We start from the raw sequence: 19,950 nt of genomic DNA, 5'->3' as shown, positions 1-19,950 counted from the left end.
CGGAATGTTCGAAATGTGTAAATACAATGGTAAGTCGTTGTACGTCGTACGAAGTCGACGCATGAATTTTCATTACGTTCGCCGGTTTTGCAAACGCTCGATATTTACTCGGCCGTGCATACGTTCGGAACAGCTATTCCATTATTCCGTTCTTCCTCTATTTTCTTCGGTTTCCTGGACTTTAGATATTACGCGCGCAGCCTATTATTCGCATCCGACCGCCCCATTCCGGTCCACCATTCCGAAACCACCTTTTTCTCTTCCCTCCATAGTTTCTCCCTCTTTGTGTCGACGTGGTAGCGTCGCAGTCTCACAAATACCGCTAAGACGTAATATATTCTGTGGGAAAAAAGATTCGAGGAGAGCTTAGCGGACGTTGAAATCCCCTGCCCCGCTGTCCCCACTCCACGATGGGATTGAAATAACGATCTCGATTATCCTGCGCGTCTGAAACGTGCACAAAGCCGCTCAACCGATTAACTTTCCAGCGGCTCGTAGTAACGATAAACGTAACTTTCCAAGAGAATTGTTTTACAGACGGAGAGACAACTTTTCTTCTCGAATATTTGTATCTTAATGGGTCATCTTATATTTACCTTCGCCTTTACGATATAGTCGAATATAGTAGTTGAAGCTGTTTTTCGAGATATCGACGCTAAGACTAGCGTGAATTAAAACGTAAAACCCGTATCGAAGGAATGAAAGATATGCGACGAAAGAAACGAAAAAAAAAAAAAAAAAAGAATACATTAACACGGTAGAACATGGTTCAAATTCTTAAAAATACATCGTTAAAAATCCATCAAATTTCTACGGAAAATTACAAACTGATTAGGTATTTTTATACCGCTCTGGTAGTTCCGACGTTAAGCGACATTAACAAATACGATCGACCCTAATTTCCTTCTAACGATGTCCCATTAACATTTTTTAATCGAATCAGTACAGTACGATTATTTAAGGTCGATTCCATCGCGTTCCATCGTACGTGTACGACGTACGAGAATTTCTTTTCTTACGAAGGAATTTGTTGCTCTCGTACTGTTTTCGTCGTCCTCGACGAGGGCAAGTCAGTTCCTCTGTAAGCAACGCAAATCGCGACTTTTGACCGCCTGCCCCGTTCCTACCCCGGTAAATATCGTTCCTCGACTGCGCTCGTTCTATTTGCAATTTATGAGTTCGCCTCGAATCGCATTTTACGCTTCACGTTTATGCCCTTGTTGCTTCGCGCGCGACAGACGTTCCGACTTGTCACACCTTAAATACCAGCCACCGTGTATACATATTGTCACTTTTGTTCTTTTTTAATCTAAAATTTTCTTATTTTCTTTTCCCTATCCGCGACTATCCACGTATACGCGTATATCTACGTTTAGAAGAAATCGTAGTGCGAACAAAGTTCTAATAGAAAAGCATCGCGAATCGCGTTACATCGCTGCCGAATTCGTTGTTCTCTTAAATATCTACCTCGACTCGTAGGGCGCTGCGAAATTCGATCAGGACCGAAGACGGACGTTTAAAAGCGTGAAATCCTTTAAAACAAAAATCTCTGCAATAAAATTCTTCATCGGCGTATTGGGTCAAGAACGTTTGGGTCGAGAACAGGTCTCGAAAAATCCACCTTCTCAGCCCACATCTTGCCAAGGTGATAGCTTACCTTGAAACACTCGAACGGAACAGTCTCTTCGTCCGTCCTTCGAGGACAATTTCTAATCTTAAAATATCATCGTTCCTTTCTTAATCTCCGTTCGAAAACTTGAATCTCATTATCAGAGTCCGTATAAGATCAGTGGTACACAGATCTCTGCATTTATATCGCATACACGATACGTGCCAAATAGGGGGAACAACGTTTCTACATATGCCGTATTTATAAAATATGAATATTTACGCTGTTCGTACATGTAGATTTAGTCTGTATTACGTATACAAAATTTCTGCTACGGCGTCGTTACATTATTGAGATAATGAATTCCTGAAAATAAGAACCTATCGCACAAGCGTGGAAGAAAAGAATTCAATTTAGAAATAATTTACGAGTAGGTCGTCGAACAAAATGCCTGAAGAGGTCCCGTTTTGATTTTCAAAAGACTTTCAAAAGATTTATCCGGGACAGGTAACTACGACGATTTTACTCTGAATTTGCTGTGAAACGTTTTTCTAGGATTAGGAGTTTCAACCAAAGATACACAAAACGCAACGCGAACGTCCTTCTATCTTCTAAAAATACGCTAAACCTTTCACGTTGGCTATTTTGCACGTTTAACAAACATCGACTTATTAACATGGGAGAGAATCTTCGAGTTTTATAGGAAAATTTGCGATCGCCTCGAGTGTGACATTTTTAATCTTCGTACCAGTGACTACGTAAGACTATATAATTAATAGCTAATAATTAACATTTATGTAAATATGTATGATACTGGTTTGCTTACGTATAGTTTACGTTGCGAGTTACGCGACGAAGCTTTATCGACGGAGATAATCCGGGACGATGGCTCGCTCGACATCAAACTACCTTGATCCGTTAACCCTGCCTCGAACAACCTGCCTATTAAGTTTCTTGCTGTGTGTGACGTCTTCGAACATGCATTTAGCTATGGACTTCGATAAACGCACCCCGAGGTTGCGCGTTTTGCGATATATTTTACGTTCAACGTCTCCGCACGAAAGCACACTGTAGTTGAAAATCTAATAAAAAGATGTATTTCTCAACGATAGCAATGTTCGAGCATAAAGCGGCGAGGAACTTTGAGAGTCAACGATGTCTCGATCCGTGATGAAATTACAAGTATAACTGAAAATTCGTAATCGAAAACTTTTAACGAAAATGTTTTCCATAGCGTTCTTCGGTGTTTCGTTGTTGAGATTTTCGTGTGTTCTTATTTATTAAAGAGCGACGATTTACGTAATCCTTTCTTTACGCAATGTTTTCGTTTAACGCTCCCCGGCGCGTCTTGTATAGCTAATTAACGATCGTCTCTCGAAACTAGACACGATGAAGTTTTTCGTGTTTTTTTTTTTTTTTTTTTTTTTTTTAGAATTGAGAAATCCGATTCGGCGTTCGCATTGTTCAGTCCGTTTCGATGAAAATGTTTTCATTTCCAACTGGTCGTTACTTTCTATTCGTATTCGAAACGCGGTAAAAGTTTGAAGGCGTAACGATTTGCCGAATAGAATGCTGAAATCGGTTGTTTACGATACGTTATTATTATTCCTTTTTCTTTTTTCCAATGCTTATTTCCAAGTCTTTACCGTCCTTCGCGTGATACGAGTAATTACTCTAAATTCCTAGTCATAATTAACGATTTATTGTACAATTACCAAGACGCGTAGTATGCCATTTTTAAACTCATTTAGATAATCCTATGCTACGTTACGAGACATAGCGAGGCTTTTATATAAGCGGTCGAAAGCGAATAGTAATGTTTTATTTAAAAATCGTTATCAATCTTTCTACTCCGTCGTTAGAAATAAATCCAAGCATCCGAATGATCGATCAACTGCACCCAAAACTATCCAATTACACATTACATACCGATAAAATAACGATATAGATAATATACAATTAACTTATCGAACGTATAATAAAGATATCTACGACCATTAAGCTATTCCTTAGAGAAAGTTTTTCGTACAGCATCGGGATAATATTTTCTACATGACTATTTGGCGAACATTCGAGTCCGATATAATCGTTGTGTCTCGATATGAAGGTGATTTAGGGTTCAGGTCCATGCTTATATAAACAAGGGCGAAAAGAGCGATGCAGTTTGTTATTGGTACTACGATTTCTCATGGCCACGTCGCAACTCGCGAATTAACAAAATATTCATTGCTTGTAAAAATGGAAATATCAGGTAAACGCTGACAATAAATCTTTGTTGCTCGTTTTATCGGTATACCCCTGTGTATATGCAACCGTGTAGATCGTAGTTCGTGCTTGGCGCGTTGTATAGTCACTGGCGCGTGTGTCATATATACTGTTAACGCATTGAGATTATTGGCCTCGGTATATCGGTATAATACATTCTACCTATTTTCGATTGAACGACACAACATATACACTAAACGTTTTTCATTTAGACATGTTATTGAAACATTAACGTATCGCCGAATCTTGCGTGAAATATTTTAGTGAATCATTATTTACATCTTTTTTATTTGACCAAAATTTGTCACGAGAAACGTTTCAGTGGAAATGCTACGCGTTTAATTATTTGTGAATACATTATTTGTGAATTTTTTACAGGTAATGGGAAGGCAACAGTATATTGTACGACCGATGGTAATGGACGAAAGTTGTACTCCTGGAACCGGTAGCGACAATCCGGCGATTGCCGGAAGTAGTGGAGTCATCAGCGAAGTAGCGTTAGCACACGCTCCGGCGTTATCCGAAAGAAATCTTCGAGAGCACGGAATTCCTCTGGAGCAAGCTATCGAGAAGGTGATTATGTATATCTTTTATCGAGAAAGTTTGAAAATGTTTCCAGATCGTTGAAATATATACATATATGAACGCGATATGCGCAGATCCATTTGTATCTATAGCCTGATAAACGATAAAGAGAATATGGAAGAATATACAAGTACAATTCAAATTCGTACGAGATATTAAAAAGAAAATATTCATTTTTAATAAAAGTTTGAAGCATGGTGGTCCGCCATGTCGTGCGTGACGTCCGGTTCCGCACCACGTTTCGTCGTAGACGGCCAGGCGCCGATGAGACAATGCTTACATCCAGAGGCCTGCAACAAAGACATCAACCTGCCAGAACATTATACCCTCTTTCACGATCTCCGGAAGGAATTCGTTGCTTGCTACTCTACCCATGGAGAGCTCTCGACATTTGGAATACAAGAGATGATGGAATGTATCCTTTCCCAAGTTTTATTAAAAACAAAGTTATCCGATTTTTACGTCGTCTTCTACATTCGTCCGCATAATCATTTATCTTGGTGCAGCGTACCCCGCGACAGATGTACGGTCATAGGATCAAATTACTTCCTCTTGAGGAGTCACGGCACGAAAATATTTCGATGAATTTTAGGCGTGTGAAACTTTCTACGCTTAAAAAGAGAAAAAAATAAAAATAAAAAAAGCAGGAAAATAATAAAGAAGCGTATTAAGAGTTACATGCCACGAATACGTCGGTAGAATTGCGTAGCGAATTTTTAATACACGGTTGGTCGTCCCATGCGAAGCATTCGTTGTTCAAAGTTGGAAAGTTTAGTTTTCGATACAGTACGACTGCCTTAAGGCGACGACTATGGTCGAAACGAGAATTCCAAGGCGTGCGGCCGTTAGGCGGCGCGACAGAACTCGAATCCAACATATTCGACGAACCTGACGACGAACTAGCCGCTGCGTTGCTTGGCGTAAAGTCAGTCTATAAGCGAGTGGAGGGTGTACATATCGTGCTAATCGCGCTCCTACCAGTCCAGCATATATTCGAATATAACAAAATATAAGTCACTTCCTCGAATGTGTTTAATCATCACGAAGCAGACTTTTGAATAATGTGCGAAAGTGTGTAATTATTTACTGTCTCGGTCTTCGTGTATCAGACAAACAAGAGCATTTCTGATCTCATAATTTTCCGAAATACAAATTGCAATCTAAGCCCGAGGTATGTTTTCCTTATTCTTAGCATGTATACGCGTTGAAAGATCTATTCGTGGATCTGTACGATTTCATTTCGTTGCACGTTTTTATTCGATGAGAGATTTATTTTGAAAAAGGACTTGTTAATTGTAATATTATTACATAATAATTTATGTCCCTTCTTTTTTAACACATGTGGATATTAGTAATAGCAGACATTTATTATGCATATACTCGTATGTAGTATATATAACACATTTATCTTTCTTTGTTTCTTTGAGATTAAAGTAAAAAGTCTGCCTTTACATATGGTTATATGTATATCGATACATATCGGTTTAATCGCTTCTTTATTTCATGTTCTTTTTCGTTCGTGTGAAAGCTGTAGAAATCGTATATATCCATAAGTGAGATTTAATCGAAAAAAGGGAAATAATCCTCGTAATGCAGATGGCTACCTGTCGTGAATCTAATAAATTCTGAATACTAAGCGCGAGTCGAGACTACGGTATTATCGTATGTATGGCGAGTCTGTCGTTAATAAAACAAAACCACCTGTGGCTGACGGGGATACGATATAGACAAATATCGATCGATCCCAGTGTCGCGTCGCTATCGATCGACAATTTTGATTTGCATTATCCGTATCAATCGGCGATTTCTTAAAACATTTCAATTAGAAATAAGTATGAAATTATATGACTCGGAAATACCGTGGCGCTGGTTATTCTAACCCTTTATTTACACGGTCTTCCATCCTCGTGAAAATCTTCGAACTTTATAAACAAGAATTAAATAATTTCTCCTCGTATCGCAGAGGATTTTATTAAATTATTACGATTAGTTAGACACCCTGTGTTTGTTTTCGATGTTTTCAAATATGAGATGAAGACAGATGAAATCAAAATCAAGTATTGCCAATATCAGTCGAATAACTTAAGAAAGTGCCACCGAGTAATCAAGGCAGTCTTATCACGCGCAGAACACGGTTTAAAGGTCATGCTTGCGAAGATATTGGTAACAGCCCGGCGACGACCAACTGAGATATGTGAATAATTATGCGCGTAACAACTTTGTTCGATTTCTCGTCATTTTCAGCTGCTCGCATCCTCCTCGCGTGAATCTGAAAATTTCTGTTTCTCCCAGAAACCTATGACACTTATCGGTATGTGATATTTTCGTGATATTTTTGTCTAATCTATATCATTTCAATCAGGTAGATTAGAAATAACAATCGTATCACGAGTTAATTTACAATTTTCATAGCAACTCGATATCTCGATACATGTCGGACGTTTACGTAAAGGCGATTATTGCAATCTACGTTTCGCGTTATCGGTACATGAATTATTGTTATGTTAAAGCTGAAAATTTATCCTTGACTGGCGAATATCAGATTTTGGCCTACCGTTAGATACTGAGAACGAGTTCTATGTGCATGAAATACAAGATATGATCTGTGTAATACAGAGGATGATAAAAGATGGTAAGTCGTCGACTAAGGAATCTTTGTGAATTTTTCGAGTTCAAGTGCAACATGCAACTCGCAATAAGAAAAAAGATAAGAACAAAATATCTAATTTATTTATTTTCACCGCTGATAATATGAGTTTTTTTCTTTTATTTTTCTTCTAATTAACGAACCAATCTGACGAAGAAAAAAAAGTAGCTTTTAATTATTTCTCAACAAAGATTAAGGTTCACGTACGATACGTCATATCTTTCATGAACTATACAGACAAGTGAAGAACATACTTATACATCGTATTATTTACACGCATAGAAAATGTAGTTTGGTGCCTAGTTACGATCATATGAATTTTTCATCAATCTTGACAGAAAAATAATATATGTGCATTGTAGATAATTACAATTTTGGAGATTAATGCAATTCTGTTTTTAAGTTACTTTTCAGTGGCACGTGGCTATATCAGAAATCTTTCCCTTTTTATCCATAATAAACAAGGCCACGAAATTATTCAAGGTGATATTTTTTTGAAGAAGTTGCGAGTTCCTTCTATGATATGTCATATCGTATGCAAAAAAATATTTTGCGTGTCTCGACCTTAAGAAAAGCTCGGCTATTTTCAACCGATTAATGTAATTGTACATAACATAACGAAATGTTGAATGGCATGCAACCATGATATATGAATCGATACGACTTTGAAATTCTATATTTTTTCACTGCTAACTGAAGTTACCTTATGAACTGTACGTTTTTCTGTATTACAGAATATTTATAGCTTAATACGAAATTATAAAGCGTATCGAAAAACAAACGTATTTAATAACTTTTATAAACAGTTCACATTGTATAAGTGAAATGAAAGCTGTATGAAAGTTGCATTTTTTGTATATTCATACTGTAGATATGGCGGTCACTGCATAATATTATTCGAAATCGTTTCGTTTCAAATTTTACTTACATAGCTTCGGTTGCGTTGTACGCAAACGAAGAAATGCCAGTAAGAGCAAACGTGAAACGGACAGAAAGAGAGAATAAAAAGATAGCACGAACCGGGCGACAGAGTAGCGTATACGTTCAAATCCATACATTTGGACCCTTATGTGTGTTCACGGTTTACGAGTGCGCGGGTCAAGCTGTGTAATGCTATAAGCAGTGACGGTCATAATATACTCCTTATCACAATGGTGCTCAACTCAAACTGACTTTAATTTTCAATCTTGTAAGTACATGTCACGTGCCACTGTGACAAGTGCGTGCGTGTGTAATAAGCAACGGCTGCCTATTAGTTGTTTCAAGGCACGATCGCACGCATTTATTTTGCAAATGTTTGACGCTTGTTGTACCTTTCGTGGAATTCTGTATTGTGTCATCCGTAAACATCGGATCGCGAAGAAAATTTTCTTTCTCTCTTCGTTGTATTGTACTTCCGGTTTGAAGAAATATTTTATGGAGGGGTACGAATTACGATGGAAGAAAAGTTTCGATTCATGAGATATGAAAAGACTTCGAAAGACTGCTGACACGTTGCACCGAGTAGGCAAATCGAAAATGAGCATTTTGCTCAAGCTTGAGAAATCGGAGACAAACTTGTCGGTGTAGGATTACAAAGAAAACGCAGATGGTAGGCAGTTGGTGACACCGGAACGATAGTTACATTTTTCGCGGGAGAATTCATTTTTCCGGTTTTAATCATACATGCCCAATAAAAACTTCTCTTACGCATATTAAAATTTATCGATGATCTATCTTTTAAGTCAAACGAATATATTGGATAAATTTTAACGAATTTAAATCCTCGTATGTCGAATGTTATAATCGTATTTTGGATCAATGCGAATCATGGTTATAATCGATGCATAAGCGTCATTGATTTCTAAGGTTAATCATTGTTTTATTCCTTTTTTGTTGTTTGGAGTGTTATCAAAATGCCTTCGATCATTCACTTCAATGTATATGTGCATTTTCATGGTTTTCATTATATTACTTTTATTACAGGTCACGTCTTCCAAAATCCTGAAACAGTCAATATCGTTTTAGAACCTGGTATATGGTGAGTTATCTTTGATACGTACCTTTTTCTTCTCATCAGTGAAATGTATGTTACCGATCTTACGATGTCCTTCCGTAGCTCAAAAGATGAAGAAGTTGACAATGGCTGTGTAGTAAGAGCTAGAGGTCTTCCTTGGCAATCATCGGACCAGGACATAGCAAAATTTTTTCGTGGCCTAAATGTTGCCAAGTAAGTGAAATATATGAATAATTGACTTAAGGTCGAAGATCTTGATAAAGTACATTGTAATAACTGTCATGGTATTTGTACACAAGCCACTTGGATCCATATAACAAAGGTAAAGATTTATATTCAATATGTAAATGCGAATATGGATGACTATGTGAGTTTTCAAATGCTAGTGTTTACTTTCTAAAAAGTAGCGTAAGCAACAGTTTAATATATTCTTTTGTTATTCATTTTTCTCATACGCAACGATAAATACTATTTCAGGTCATGAATATATAATATGTAAATATATGCCAATGATTCTCAAAGTTGCAATCATAATCTATATAATTTGTATGTTTATTCTGTTCTAAGCATATTCTGACTATAACTCTTGTCGTTTCGTTCATAATTTCCTACAAAGCTGTAAACGGTACGTTGGCTTTTATTATAAAAATATCGTCTTACAGGGGTGGTGTAGCTCTGTGTTTAAGTCCTATGGGAAGACGTAACGGAGAAGCATTAGTACGATTTGTTAACAAAGAACATAGAGACATGGCGTTAAAAAGACACAAACACCATATGGGTGGAAGGTACATAGAAGTATACAAGGCATCTGGAGAGGATTTTGTTGGCGTCGCTGGAGGAACTAGCGGGGAAGCTCATGCATTTTTATCTAGAGGAGCTCAAGTTATCGTTAGAATGAGAGGCTTGCCTTACGATTGTGTCGCTAAACAAGTGGTACGTACAAAGAGTTAATCGCATGGTCTATCGTTATTTCTGTTCTCATCTTATGCGTTACTTTTCACAGTTGGACTTCTTTTTGTCAGGGCAAAAGCCCTGTCACGTATTGGATGGAGAAGATGGAGTTTTATTCGTGAAGAAGCCGGATGGTAGGGCAACTGGAGACGCGTTTGTTCTTTTTGCTAAGGAAGAAGACGCAGTGAAGGCTCTAAGTAAACACAGAGATTGCATTGGTAGCCGGTATATAGAACTTTTTCGAAGTACGATTGCCGAGGTGCAACAGGTAAATAGAAATCACGCGGGCAGAAAAATAAGGAAAAGAGGTAAACACACGTGAACATCTATTCGGTGACTTACAGGTTTTGAATAGAGCGATTGATCCGAAACAGATCGTACTTCCAACGCCGCCTATTCCACAACTTCCTCCCATACTTCCACAACATATTATCACCTCAGGCACGCGTAAAGATTGCGTTAGATTACGCGGTCTTCCATACGAAGCTCTTGTCGAACACATCCTCGAGTTCATGGGCGAACATTCTAAGAATATTGTCTACCAGGGTGTTCATATGGTTTACAATGCTCAAGTACGTACACGCGTTCCTCCTTCTGTGTCGTAACTACGTTCGTTTGTTTGGAAATCAGTAACCGATGTACATTCTGTTTGTTCGTTCAGGGTCAGCCATCCGGCGAAGCGTTTATTCAAATGGACAGCGAAAGTTCGGCATATGCATGCGCGTCGCAGCGACATCATCGGTATATGATATACGGCAAGAAACAGCGATACATCGAAGTATTCCAGTGCAGTGGGGATGACATGAATCTGGTATTGACAGGTGCAGTAACTCCAGCGTCAACCAAGGCTCTGCTATCACCCGGTACGTTGACCACACAAACTCCTGCAACTTTGACACATCCGCCTCCGCCGACGCCGGTACCGGTACCGGTACCGACGGCGCAACCCCCCCTCTGGGACATTCACGCGTTAGTACAGGCTCAAGCCCAAGCTCAAGCAGCTCAGGCTCAAGCGCAAGCTCAAGCAGCTCAGGCTCAAGCGCAGGCAATCCGAAATCAAGACTTTTGGCTAATGGCTCTAGCCTCGAATCCACCACCTACCTCCACCACTCCTGCTTCCCCAACTTCGTCAGCTACGACTAAGACGCTCGCTCTACCGGGACCGAATCCGCAGCATCAGATTCCTGCCTATGCAATGGCACCTCCCGCAGCAGCCGCCGCCGCCGCGGCTGCTGCGGCGCTTCACGCTCAACAACCCGCGCCGGCGCCCTTCTTACTTTTTAACGTACCCTCTCGAATCCCTATTTTACGTGCACCGGCACCGCATGGTCTCCTGACACCTATCGTTCAGGCTGCGCCCATTAATCCGGCCGCTATAATGGGACTGAAGAGAACTTGGGAAACCGCTTTCCCACCCGATACATCAAGCACAGTCGCGAAACGTGCCACGTGGCACACACCAGCGACCGCATTTCACGCGCAAGCTCCAGCCGCGGCACCGGGCTTGCCTTATCCTGCTCAATTTTATCCTCAGATTTGATAGGTTAAGCCGCTAGTATCGATGATAATCGTTCCGAACACAGCGGACGAACGATGTGTCTTCTTCTTAATGCATCTCTCTTGTATGTACTTTTCTACATTGTAGGTTGAGTTTGGACAAGAATCGATCGGCCAATATGGACCAATAATTATTCGTTCCTTCGTACGTTTCTCGTAGTCGTTGCAACGAGAGGTTGTGATTTTGAGACATTTATTTGCCGCGCGAGTGACGGGCAAATTTATTCCAGTTGCATCGTTGCTGCGTGAAAGAGTGTCGTACGATCACTACGATGGACGACTTATTCTTTTACGAATATATACGATACGATGCTATTGTGTCCAAGGCAACTATTTACAGACGACATTCCGCATGATATTCTGTGCAAACCCTTTTTTCATATTATTGTGTTATTTTAGAGTCAGTTATTTTAGAGATCGTTTGCCCTCGAACTAAAGATATATACATATATATTCCTTTAACTAAAGATATATATATATATATATATAAAAATATATATATATTATTAATATAAATAATTAATTAAAAATATATATATATATTAAATATATATATATATATATATTTAGTCATTATATACATACACATGTATATATCTATATATATATATGATCGTTTCAGAGATGGTTTTTTTTGATACTTAATTGAGCAGCAGTACTTAGAGTGTTTTTCTTTATGTCATTTCCTTACACAACGTATGAGTTTTTCGATGGTCGCGTTACATGGGCCAGAATATATCGTCAGGAAGTGACTACGTATCTTTCTCTTTCTCTTTGTTATACGTGTTCTTGTACTTTATAGGAGTTGTTCTTTCAATTTGTCGTGTATGACATGTGCTTAGTAAAGTGCCTTAAAACGTGAATCATGAATTATGAACTGTTCGCCTTAAGACGTAATTTCATTTCTTTCGTAGATTTTGGAATTTATACGCGCATGTAAATATATACAGATAATAGATTTATATAGATATATATATATATATTAACAGAAATTGAAATATAAACGCAGACATATACATATATATAAATATATATATAAGAATGATTTATATATTTTGCTAGAAATATTTTTATTAGGGATATAAGTAAATGGACATTCCATCCAATGTTATCGGTTTTTAAGCTCTAATTCACGGAGAGTAGCTTCTTCTTTACGCGGCATCTACTTTACGCACGTCCATGTCTAGGATAAAAATTCTTTTCATTTTCTTTCTAAGCAAGAGCCTGAAGTTACATTGCAGTTTCACATCAAAACCATATTATTTCGATTGCAATTGCAATGCGCGCGAGCTTCCTGAGCCAGTCGATTCGACGTGACCGATAAGAAAAGTCCCACGACGAGATTCACAAATCCATTTCTAGCCCTCGCCACATTCCTAAGAGAACTTGCTTTTCTCTGTGCCGCGTAGAGGACACTTCGAGCTCGAAACAGGAAAACCAATCGAGGCAATATGCTCAGTCACGTTGCGCTTTTACGCGAACGTTTCGCGGTGGTGCAAATACGTTCGTCGATTGGATTAGTTGTGTAAACATTACGAGAGTTTGGTGAATGGTACATAAAGCACGAAGAAGAAAAGAACGTATATTAGAAGAGAACGGTAGCGTTATTGGCATCGTAAGTATTCCCTCTTGATCGTAGAAATTCTATTCGTTCTCCTTTGAAGGCTGAACGTTTCCTTCGGTTTGCTTCTCATAGCCTGATTTCCAAATAAAATACGAAATTTATATCTGAGAACCAAACATAGATCGAGCGAAACGTTGCACAAGACTCGTCATCTTATGTCATAAGAATGATAATGGGGCCAAAGGGAATGCTAAACCAATGTCCAAATATTATTCTGCATGATAATTTAATCCTGATTAAAATAGACGAACGTTTCTCACTTAAAAAAAAAAAAAGAAAAAAAGAAAAGAAAAATAAATAAAAACATAAGATAAAATAAAAGAAATTAGTAAGAAGAGGAAAATATAAATCTTCGTGCTATATTATATATTACCTAGGAGTCGTAGCTAGTGATGTTTTTAACTTGGTGTCGGCGGTGTAAACCCTCTTCTCGATGCTCTTCTAATATTTTTGTGATACCGTAGAATTGGTGGAACGATCGAAGGAAAAGGCGTGTCGAGGGGCCTGACATCGAGCGTACGTGGAAAGCTCGTATCCCGTAGAAATAAACGACGATCGATATTTTTACTGCCATTACGAAACAGCTTTTTTTTCCAGAATAGTCCACGTGATCGCGAAGCTCGCCGTAGCCTTTCGTCCTTCGCTACTACTCTTTATTATGGTTTTTCTGTATGCTCGATCTCGGTGTTACCGCGGAGCAACGTGAAGTGCTGTCCAGTGATTACACAGATTTTTTCTTGCCACGTTTCTCTATACGTTTTCTCCTTCTCTCTCTTTTTTTTTTGTTTATTTTTTTACATGCACTCATATATACATATACGGATAATGTAGAGCGTGAATTAACGATTCTACGAACCATGGAAACGGCACGAGACGCACACGATGATCGTTCTTATTGCTCCAAAGTATAAAGTCCACGGGCATAGAAATGACTGGTTTGCATGTCGTGGTTTTGTGGAGGGACGTGCATACAAGTACCTGTAATATCCTTCTTCGTTACCTATCGTTTACGACGAGACGACAGACTTACGTAACGGGTCGAGTTACTTTTTTCTGTTTTTTTTCCCCCTAATGCGTAATTACGTTCATTATATATTAGTCGGTTTTTTCTCTTCCCCTTCCAAAACTTTGCCTCCCTCTCCGACCCTTTCCATAATTGTCGCATTCCTTTCCATATCATAACGCACATAGACCATCTGATAATACGTCTTGTAACGGTTCTCCACCACCCTGCTCCCCACCTCGTACGTATATTTACACGTAATCCTATAATTCTCGCACAACGCCTCCCTCTGTTTGACAGGATACGGTAGCGTATTACATAGAACTGAGTAGTACCTTTGGTATACACCTAGTCTTGTTTTGTTGTTACAATTGCAGTGCAAAGTGTGTACGACATTCGATGAATACTTTGCAAGCTGGTTCGCACGTGTGTAAGCGAATAGAGATCGTTTGTCCGTAAAAATAAAAACATCGTCAAGTATCGATATAGTGGCTGAAACTGCAAAGAGACGAACATGTACTTTGGTACTCGGGTCGTGCACATTTTACATTCCAATCTTACCGATGTAACTCGAGAATCGGGATATAGTCTGCCGATATTATTTATGTCGGGCTTCCTGAGTCTGCTTTTATATAGCATTAATAGACATCTTAGAGATTTGAACGGAGTGACGCGAAACGGACCAATTTGATTTTATTCTCACAGTCGTTTCTGTGGATCTAAGGATATACGGATGCGGTAATGTATAGATCAGGGGAATGATATTTGATTTGGGGAGAAGGGAGTCGGCCGTGTCTAAATTTCATTGGTCGATTTGATCGTAAAAATGATTAATGATAGATCGATACAGAGATATTCAAATTCGTACTAAAAAGAGGCGAAGATTGCTTATAAATTCCATGGGTTAAAATTTTCCGGAGTATTTATTATTTCAAATAGTAAATGCATTGCAGTCGTTGTTGTGGAGCAAGAATTACGACCTGTATTAATTGATAATATCTTCGAAAAGACCAGAGATTTGCGCATATTCTAAAGAGCCTCACGATTTACGTCCCTTAGATCCATAGTCGTTTCCTCGACTTCTTACATTTACGTAGAATCCATTTCGCGTCGCTACTGTGGAGGCGCATCTTGGTGTGTTTTTAAAACGCGAATAATCAAGAAATGTATCCGTCGGGTGTGTCGAGAAGTTTCCAAGCTTCCTTACGGTATTGGTACGATGTTTCGTTAATCGGGCAAAATTCGAAACTACCATTGGCCACTAATAGGAATTGAATTCGTACAGACGTACGTAAGAATTTCTCGACACGCTCGACACTCGCAGAGATTCCTCTACTAGATATACATACCGAATAGTTACGACTGTCGATAACTGCGGCTGTATCGGTGTACGAGAGATGCGCCTTCTCGTAAGAAGGACACATGCGTGCATCGAATGGACAATGTTATGCGTTAACAGGCCAGAAGCGGCTAGGAGGATTGCTATTCAAAGTTATGCCAATCAGAGACAGAATCTTCGAAGGGTCGAGTCCAACAGCGACAACGCCACTTCCAACCATATCAAATAAAAATAAGTTTCATCCTTTCATCAGCCTGTTAACCGGAGGACCCGTGTCAGCTCGTTACTTCGATATCGTAATTTCCATGTTCCTTGTCGCGTTTAGCGCGTTGTCTCGTTTCTGTTTGAATTAAATTGTACCATGTCTATATTCGAAAGAACTGAAATTAATTAGTTTTTCTTAACGTTTAAGTCCGTAGTTCTAGAAGTTTCCGGTTAGAGGATGATCCGGTTAACGACTTGATTTTAATCGATCGTCATTCGTTATGTACGTATCGACGCAAGAGCAATCCATTTCCTACGTGTCAGAGAACCGCTCGATTCTATTACTGCATAATGTCGTCCGACTGTGTATTACCTGCCATTGGCTTTCGCTGGGCACTCACACGAGCCGTATTATACACGTTATCCGCGGGATACCAAAGGGGAGAGCAAGATTAGTGGGAGAGCGTGAGAGGGAACGAAAGGAGAAGGGATAAAGAACGAGCGTGAAAAGAAAACGTAGCATTTTTTATTTTAGATTATTGTTATTATTAATATTATTAATATTATTATTATTATTACTACTACTATTACTATTATTATTATCATCATCATTATCATTATTATCATCACCATCATCCTCATTATTATTACTATCATTATCATTATTATTGTCATTACTATTACTATTATTATTATTATTATTATTATTATTATTATTATTATTATTATTATTAATATTATTATTATTATTATTAGTATTAGTATTAGTATTATTATCATCATCATTATCATTATTAATTTACTATTATTATCGTTCCAAGTACTAACTCCAAAGCTCGTCACCATCAAAGGTCGTGGCATAATAATATCTTTTTCTCTCTCTCATTATGCGTTGAATGTGTTGTCTCTGGCATTTTGTGATCCGCTAACTTGGTGACTGACAGTGTGTCGTCCTTCCCACCTCTTTGCAAGTTTACATTTTTGACTAATCGTCGTGAATAGTTATTATCATTGTCAGTACGTCACTATCGTCGCTATTATTCGGAGGCTGAGACTAAAACAGTATAATAAGCGGCACGTTCATTGTTAATTATTCATTTAGACTTTCTTACGGGCTATTCAGGTGAAACATGGATCAGACTCTCGTTCCACTCTAAATCTTTTTTCTCCCTTTTCTTCTACGACGAATCCTAGTTAATCAATCAACGTTCTTGCTGTACAAAGTTCGATTTCGAACGAGATGAAATTTAATTAAATTCGATCTAGAAGGTGACCGACCGGATTCTGAAAGATTGGAAATCGAAAGACTTGCGAAAAGGACGAGAGTCTCCGGAGTTATCACCGAGAAATAGACCACTCTAATCATACCTTACGAATTTTCACGGCTAATCGTGATTGTCCTGGCGAAAGTTAATTAATAATTACGACGCGGTACCAGCTTCACGCGTGTTGTTCGCGATGTAACAAAAAACGGGACGAGTTCATCACTGTACGACGCTTCTTCTCTCTTTTTTTTTTTTTCTCAAGCCCCACCCGAATTACGAAAGAACGTTTTTTTCCCGATTGCGTTTTATCTTATATTGGGATATAGGACACGCATAGACACATATAGAAACCAACAAGAAATACACACGAAATGCAACAGGCACACGTATACGTTAGAAAACATACACATAAAACACAAACAGACAGGATTTTATACCAATCTTTTTTTTTTAACCCTTGTATACACACTTTTTTTCTGTATATCAACGATTATATCGATGGTAAATCGATCATGTTTAATAAATGTGCCTTGTGGACATACATATCTTTTTGCTTGCCGGGTTGGTGGACTCTTACCCTGATTATATTACCTCGCCTGGTGGTGGTAATTTTCGTAGACACTGGTGTTTAATCTGGTCGTTACTATTTTTCTTGTTTTATCATTAATAAATAACAGTTAAGAAATTTCCTTCCTACAATGCAAGGATTTAGCGGTATCGCCTAGATCGTAGAGGTCGATACGAAGGAATTATTTGTGGTATAAAATGGTATTTTGAAATCTTCTTGTGGTAATCTGTGAAAATTACGACCACCATTATCCTGTTACGTTCTATACATTTTTTTTCACTGGGCTCGCAGGTATCTTTGGTGTCTACAGATCAAGTTGGAGATTTCTGTGTCGTAATTTTTCCTCTCTCTTTCTCTATCTCTCTCCCCCTCTCTCCTTTTACTTTTTCTTTATTTCCATTGGTTCACGTACAGGTTCTTCCTCTTTTCCTCTGTTGCTCTGTTGCTCCCACTTCCTCTCGCCTTTTTTCTTCGTGTTTTATCTCCCCTGATCGCTGGGTCGATCCATCTTCCGTTCCCCATTTTCAAAGGACGCGAGAGTCACGACCTTCGAAGGGCGATAAGTATTTCCACGTCGACCTTTAACATCGCGTTGAGCAAGCCTGTGATTAGATCTAACATCGTGGCCTAATTTAAGACCTGCTCGCTCTTGGTTAGACACGCGTATTTATATTTTCTTTGAGTTTTTAAATTTCGTTCGTTCTCCTTCTGTTTTATCTAATTTTAACGTGATCCGTTCCGATTTTCCTTGACTTTCGTTCAGACCGAGCAACTTCCTTGCTCTATGTTCCTTATATATTCCTTCTGTATTCCTCGATTCCCCGATCTTGTCTCTTTCTTTTTTCTGCAAATGCCTCGATGCGATACGAATCCACACAGATCTAAAAAAAAAAAAAGAGAAAAAAAAAAGAAAAAATACAGATTCGATCGATCGAATATTAAAGAAAGCTCGAGAGACGAGAAAAGTTGAGAAACGTTAAATAAAATTGAATTGGAACGATATTTTGTTATCTGAAAGGAGGGTCGCACGCAAAAAGGCTTCTACTATATTGGGGAAGAGAGGGAGAGAGGAAGGAAAAGAGAGAGAGAGAGAGAGAGAGGGAGAGGGAGAGAGGGAGAGAGAGAGAGAGATAGAGAGAATGAGAAAGGGAGAGTGAATTTTGGTGATTTGGCAGAGGGGCGAAATCGCAAGTTGGTGCTACATATATATAAAACATACGTATATATCGTGTTACAATGGTGCAGTGTCGATTGCTGTTTGGTAGCGGGATCTACAAATACTAACTTCTGTGCTTCCAGGTAGGCCAAGTCCAAATCATTATTCCTTTGGATGATGTGCTTTTGTACGATCCGAGCGAATACACGAAGTAAAAATTCTGCGGAAGAGAATCAAATGAGAAATAATGTTTCTTATAGGAAAAGTTTCGCACGGACCGTAGAAAATCGTCAAGTTAATCGTGAAATCGTGCAGGTTGCGGGGACGCGTGAATAGAAAAGCAGATATGAAAGACTACAAGCTTGGAATCATAAAATTAGCGAAACAAATAATCAGTATATTCTGCACGATGTCATCGACCACAGATCGCGGTGTGGTTAATAGTTGGGCACTCTTCTTACGTTTGTATATACATAGAATCTATGGGTGTTACATCGAATTTTCTTATTTTTTAAAATTTTTATCGGAAAAGTTATTCGCTGATTAATCCACGAAGCAAGTTGTCGCGATCAAAGTATTGTACGTGCTTGCGGCCGTAATATTTCAGGCTCGTATTGTTAATTAACCGAACGAAGTAGTCCGAAACAAAGCAATTACATAAGAGGGTTCTTTTAACTTTCTTTTTTCTTACGTAGTTACGTTTTCTACGATCTCAAAGTTTCTCTTTCACGCAAGCAGAGGAATTTTCAGATCGTTAATGTAAATCTCATTCATAGCACCGTTCAAAAATGTGATTTCCTGTTTACGCGTTATCCAACTTTTGAACGGTGGTGCAGTTGACATAACGTTATTTGCCGGATAAGCTTGATCCAACGTTGATTGTCTTCCTTTTGTTTTCGATATAGGAGGCACGATGTTGCCACCACCACCAGTCGCGATATTTCCGCCTGCTGCTGCAATGCTACCGCGTGGACCACCGCAGTTTGCAGCACCTTATCCGCCTCCAATTTTCTATTGGCCCTATCCTTCACCGCCTGTCAGTCCAACCAATTATTATAATCCAGCGAATGTCGGTGGGATCGCGGCGATTCCTCAACAGGCAGCTTTGGTAAGTATTCTCAGCAATTTTGAAGAGAGAAAGCTTCTTCGATATATCGTTGTTAATCGTTCGTTTTATATAA

The 19,950-nt window shown here is 38.7% G+C and overlaps 1 protein-coding gene and 1 long non-coding RNA gene across 5 annotated transcripts in view; one reads left to right on the top strand and one right to left on the bottom strand.

Moving 5' to 3' along the window:
* LOC126868014 (RNA-binding protein fusilli) overlaps nt 1–19,950 on the top strand; it is a 28,777-nt gene that overhangs the window by 5,089 nt on the left and 3,738 nt on the right. For 2 of the 4 annotated variants that reach the window (XM_050623142.1, XM_050623144.1), the window contains exons 2-10: nt 4,253–4,447; nt 4,646–4,874; nt 7,002–7,091; nt 9,072–9,126; nt 9,205–9,315; nt 9,765–10,035; nt 10,106–10,321; nt 10,398–10,625; nt 10,715–12,097. In XM_050623142.1, coding sequence (XP_050479099.1) covers nt 4,253–4,447; nt 4,646–4,874; nt 7,002–7,091; nt 9,072–9,126; nt 9,205–9,315; nt 9,765–10,035; nt 10,106–10,321; nt 10,398–10,625; nt 10,715–11,593 — 2,274 coding nt within the window. In that variant the 3' untranslated portion in view covers nt 11,594–12,097. Of the gene's footprint in view, nt 1–1,928; nt 4,448–4,645; nt 4,875–7,001; nt 7,092–9,071; nt 9,127–9,204; nt 9,316–9,764; nt 10,036–10,105; nt 10,322–10,397; nt 10,626–10,714; nt 12,098–19,674; nt 19,878–19,950 lie in introns of those variants that run through there. The other 2 variants (XM_050623145.1, XM_050623143.1) reach the window with 2 other exon arrangements.
* LOC126868042 (uncharacterized) lies at nt 7,876–11,299 on the bottom strand. Its single transcript, XR_007690513.1, has 3 exons — nt 11,155–11,299; nt 9,149–9,301; nt 7,876–9,089 (listed from the first exon to the last, which is right to left on the bottom strand). It is a non-coding gene; the product is annotated as an uncharacterized LOC126868042 (long non-coding RNA).

This window comes from Bombus huntii, chromosome 7, assembly GCF_024542735.1.
Source record: "Bombus huntii isolate Logan2020A chromosome 7, iyBomHunt1.1, whole genome shotgun sequence".
Taxonomy (NCBI): Eukaryota; Metazoa; Arthropoda; class Insecta; order Hymenoptera; family Apidae; genus Bombus; species Bombus huntii.
The sequence above is the reverse complement of the archived record's forward strand: the minus strand, read 5'-3'. Positions and strand labels throughout refer to the sequence as shown.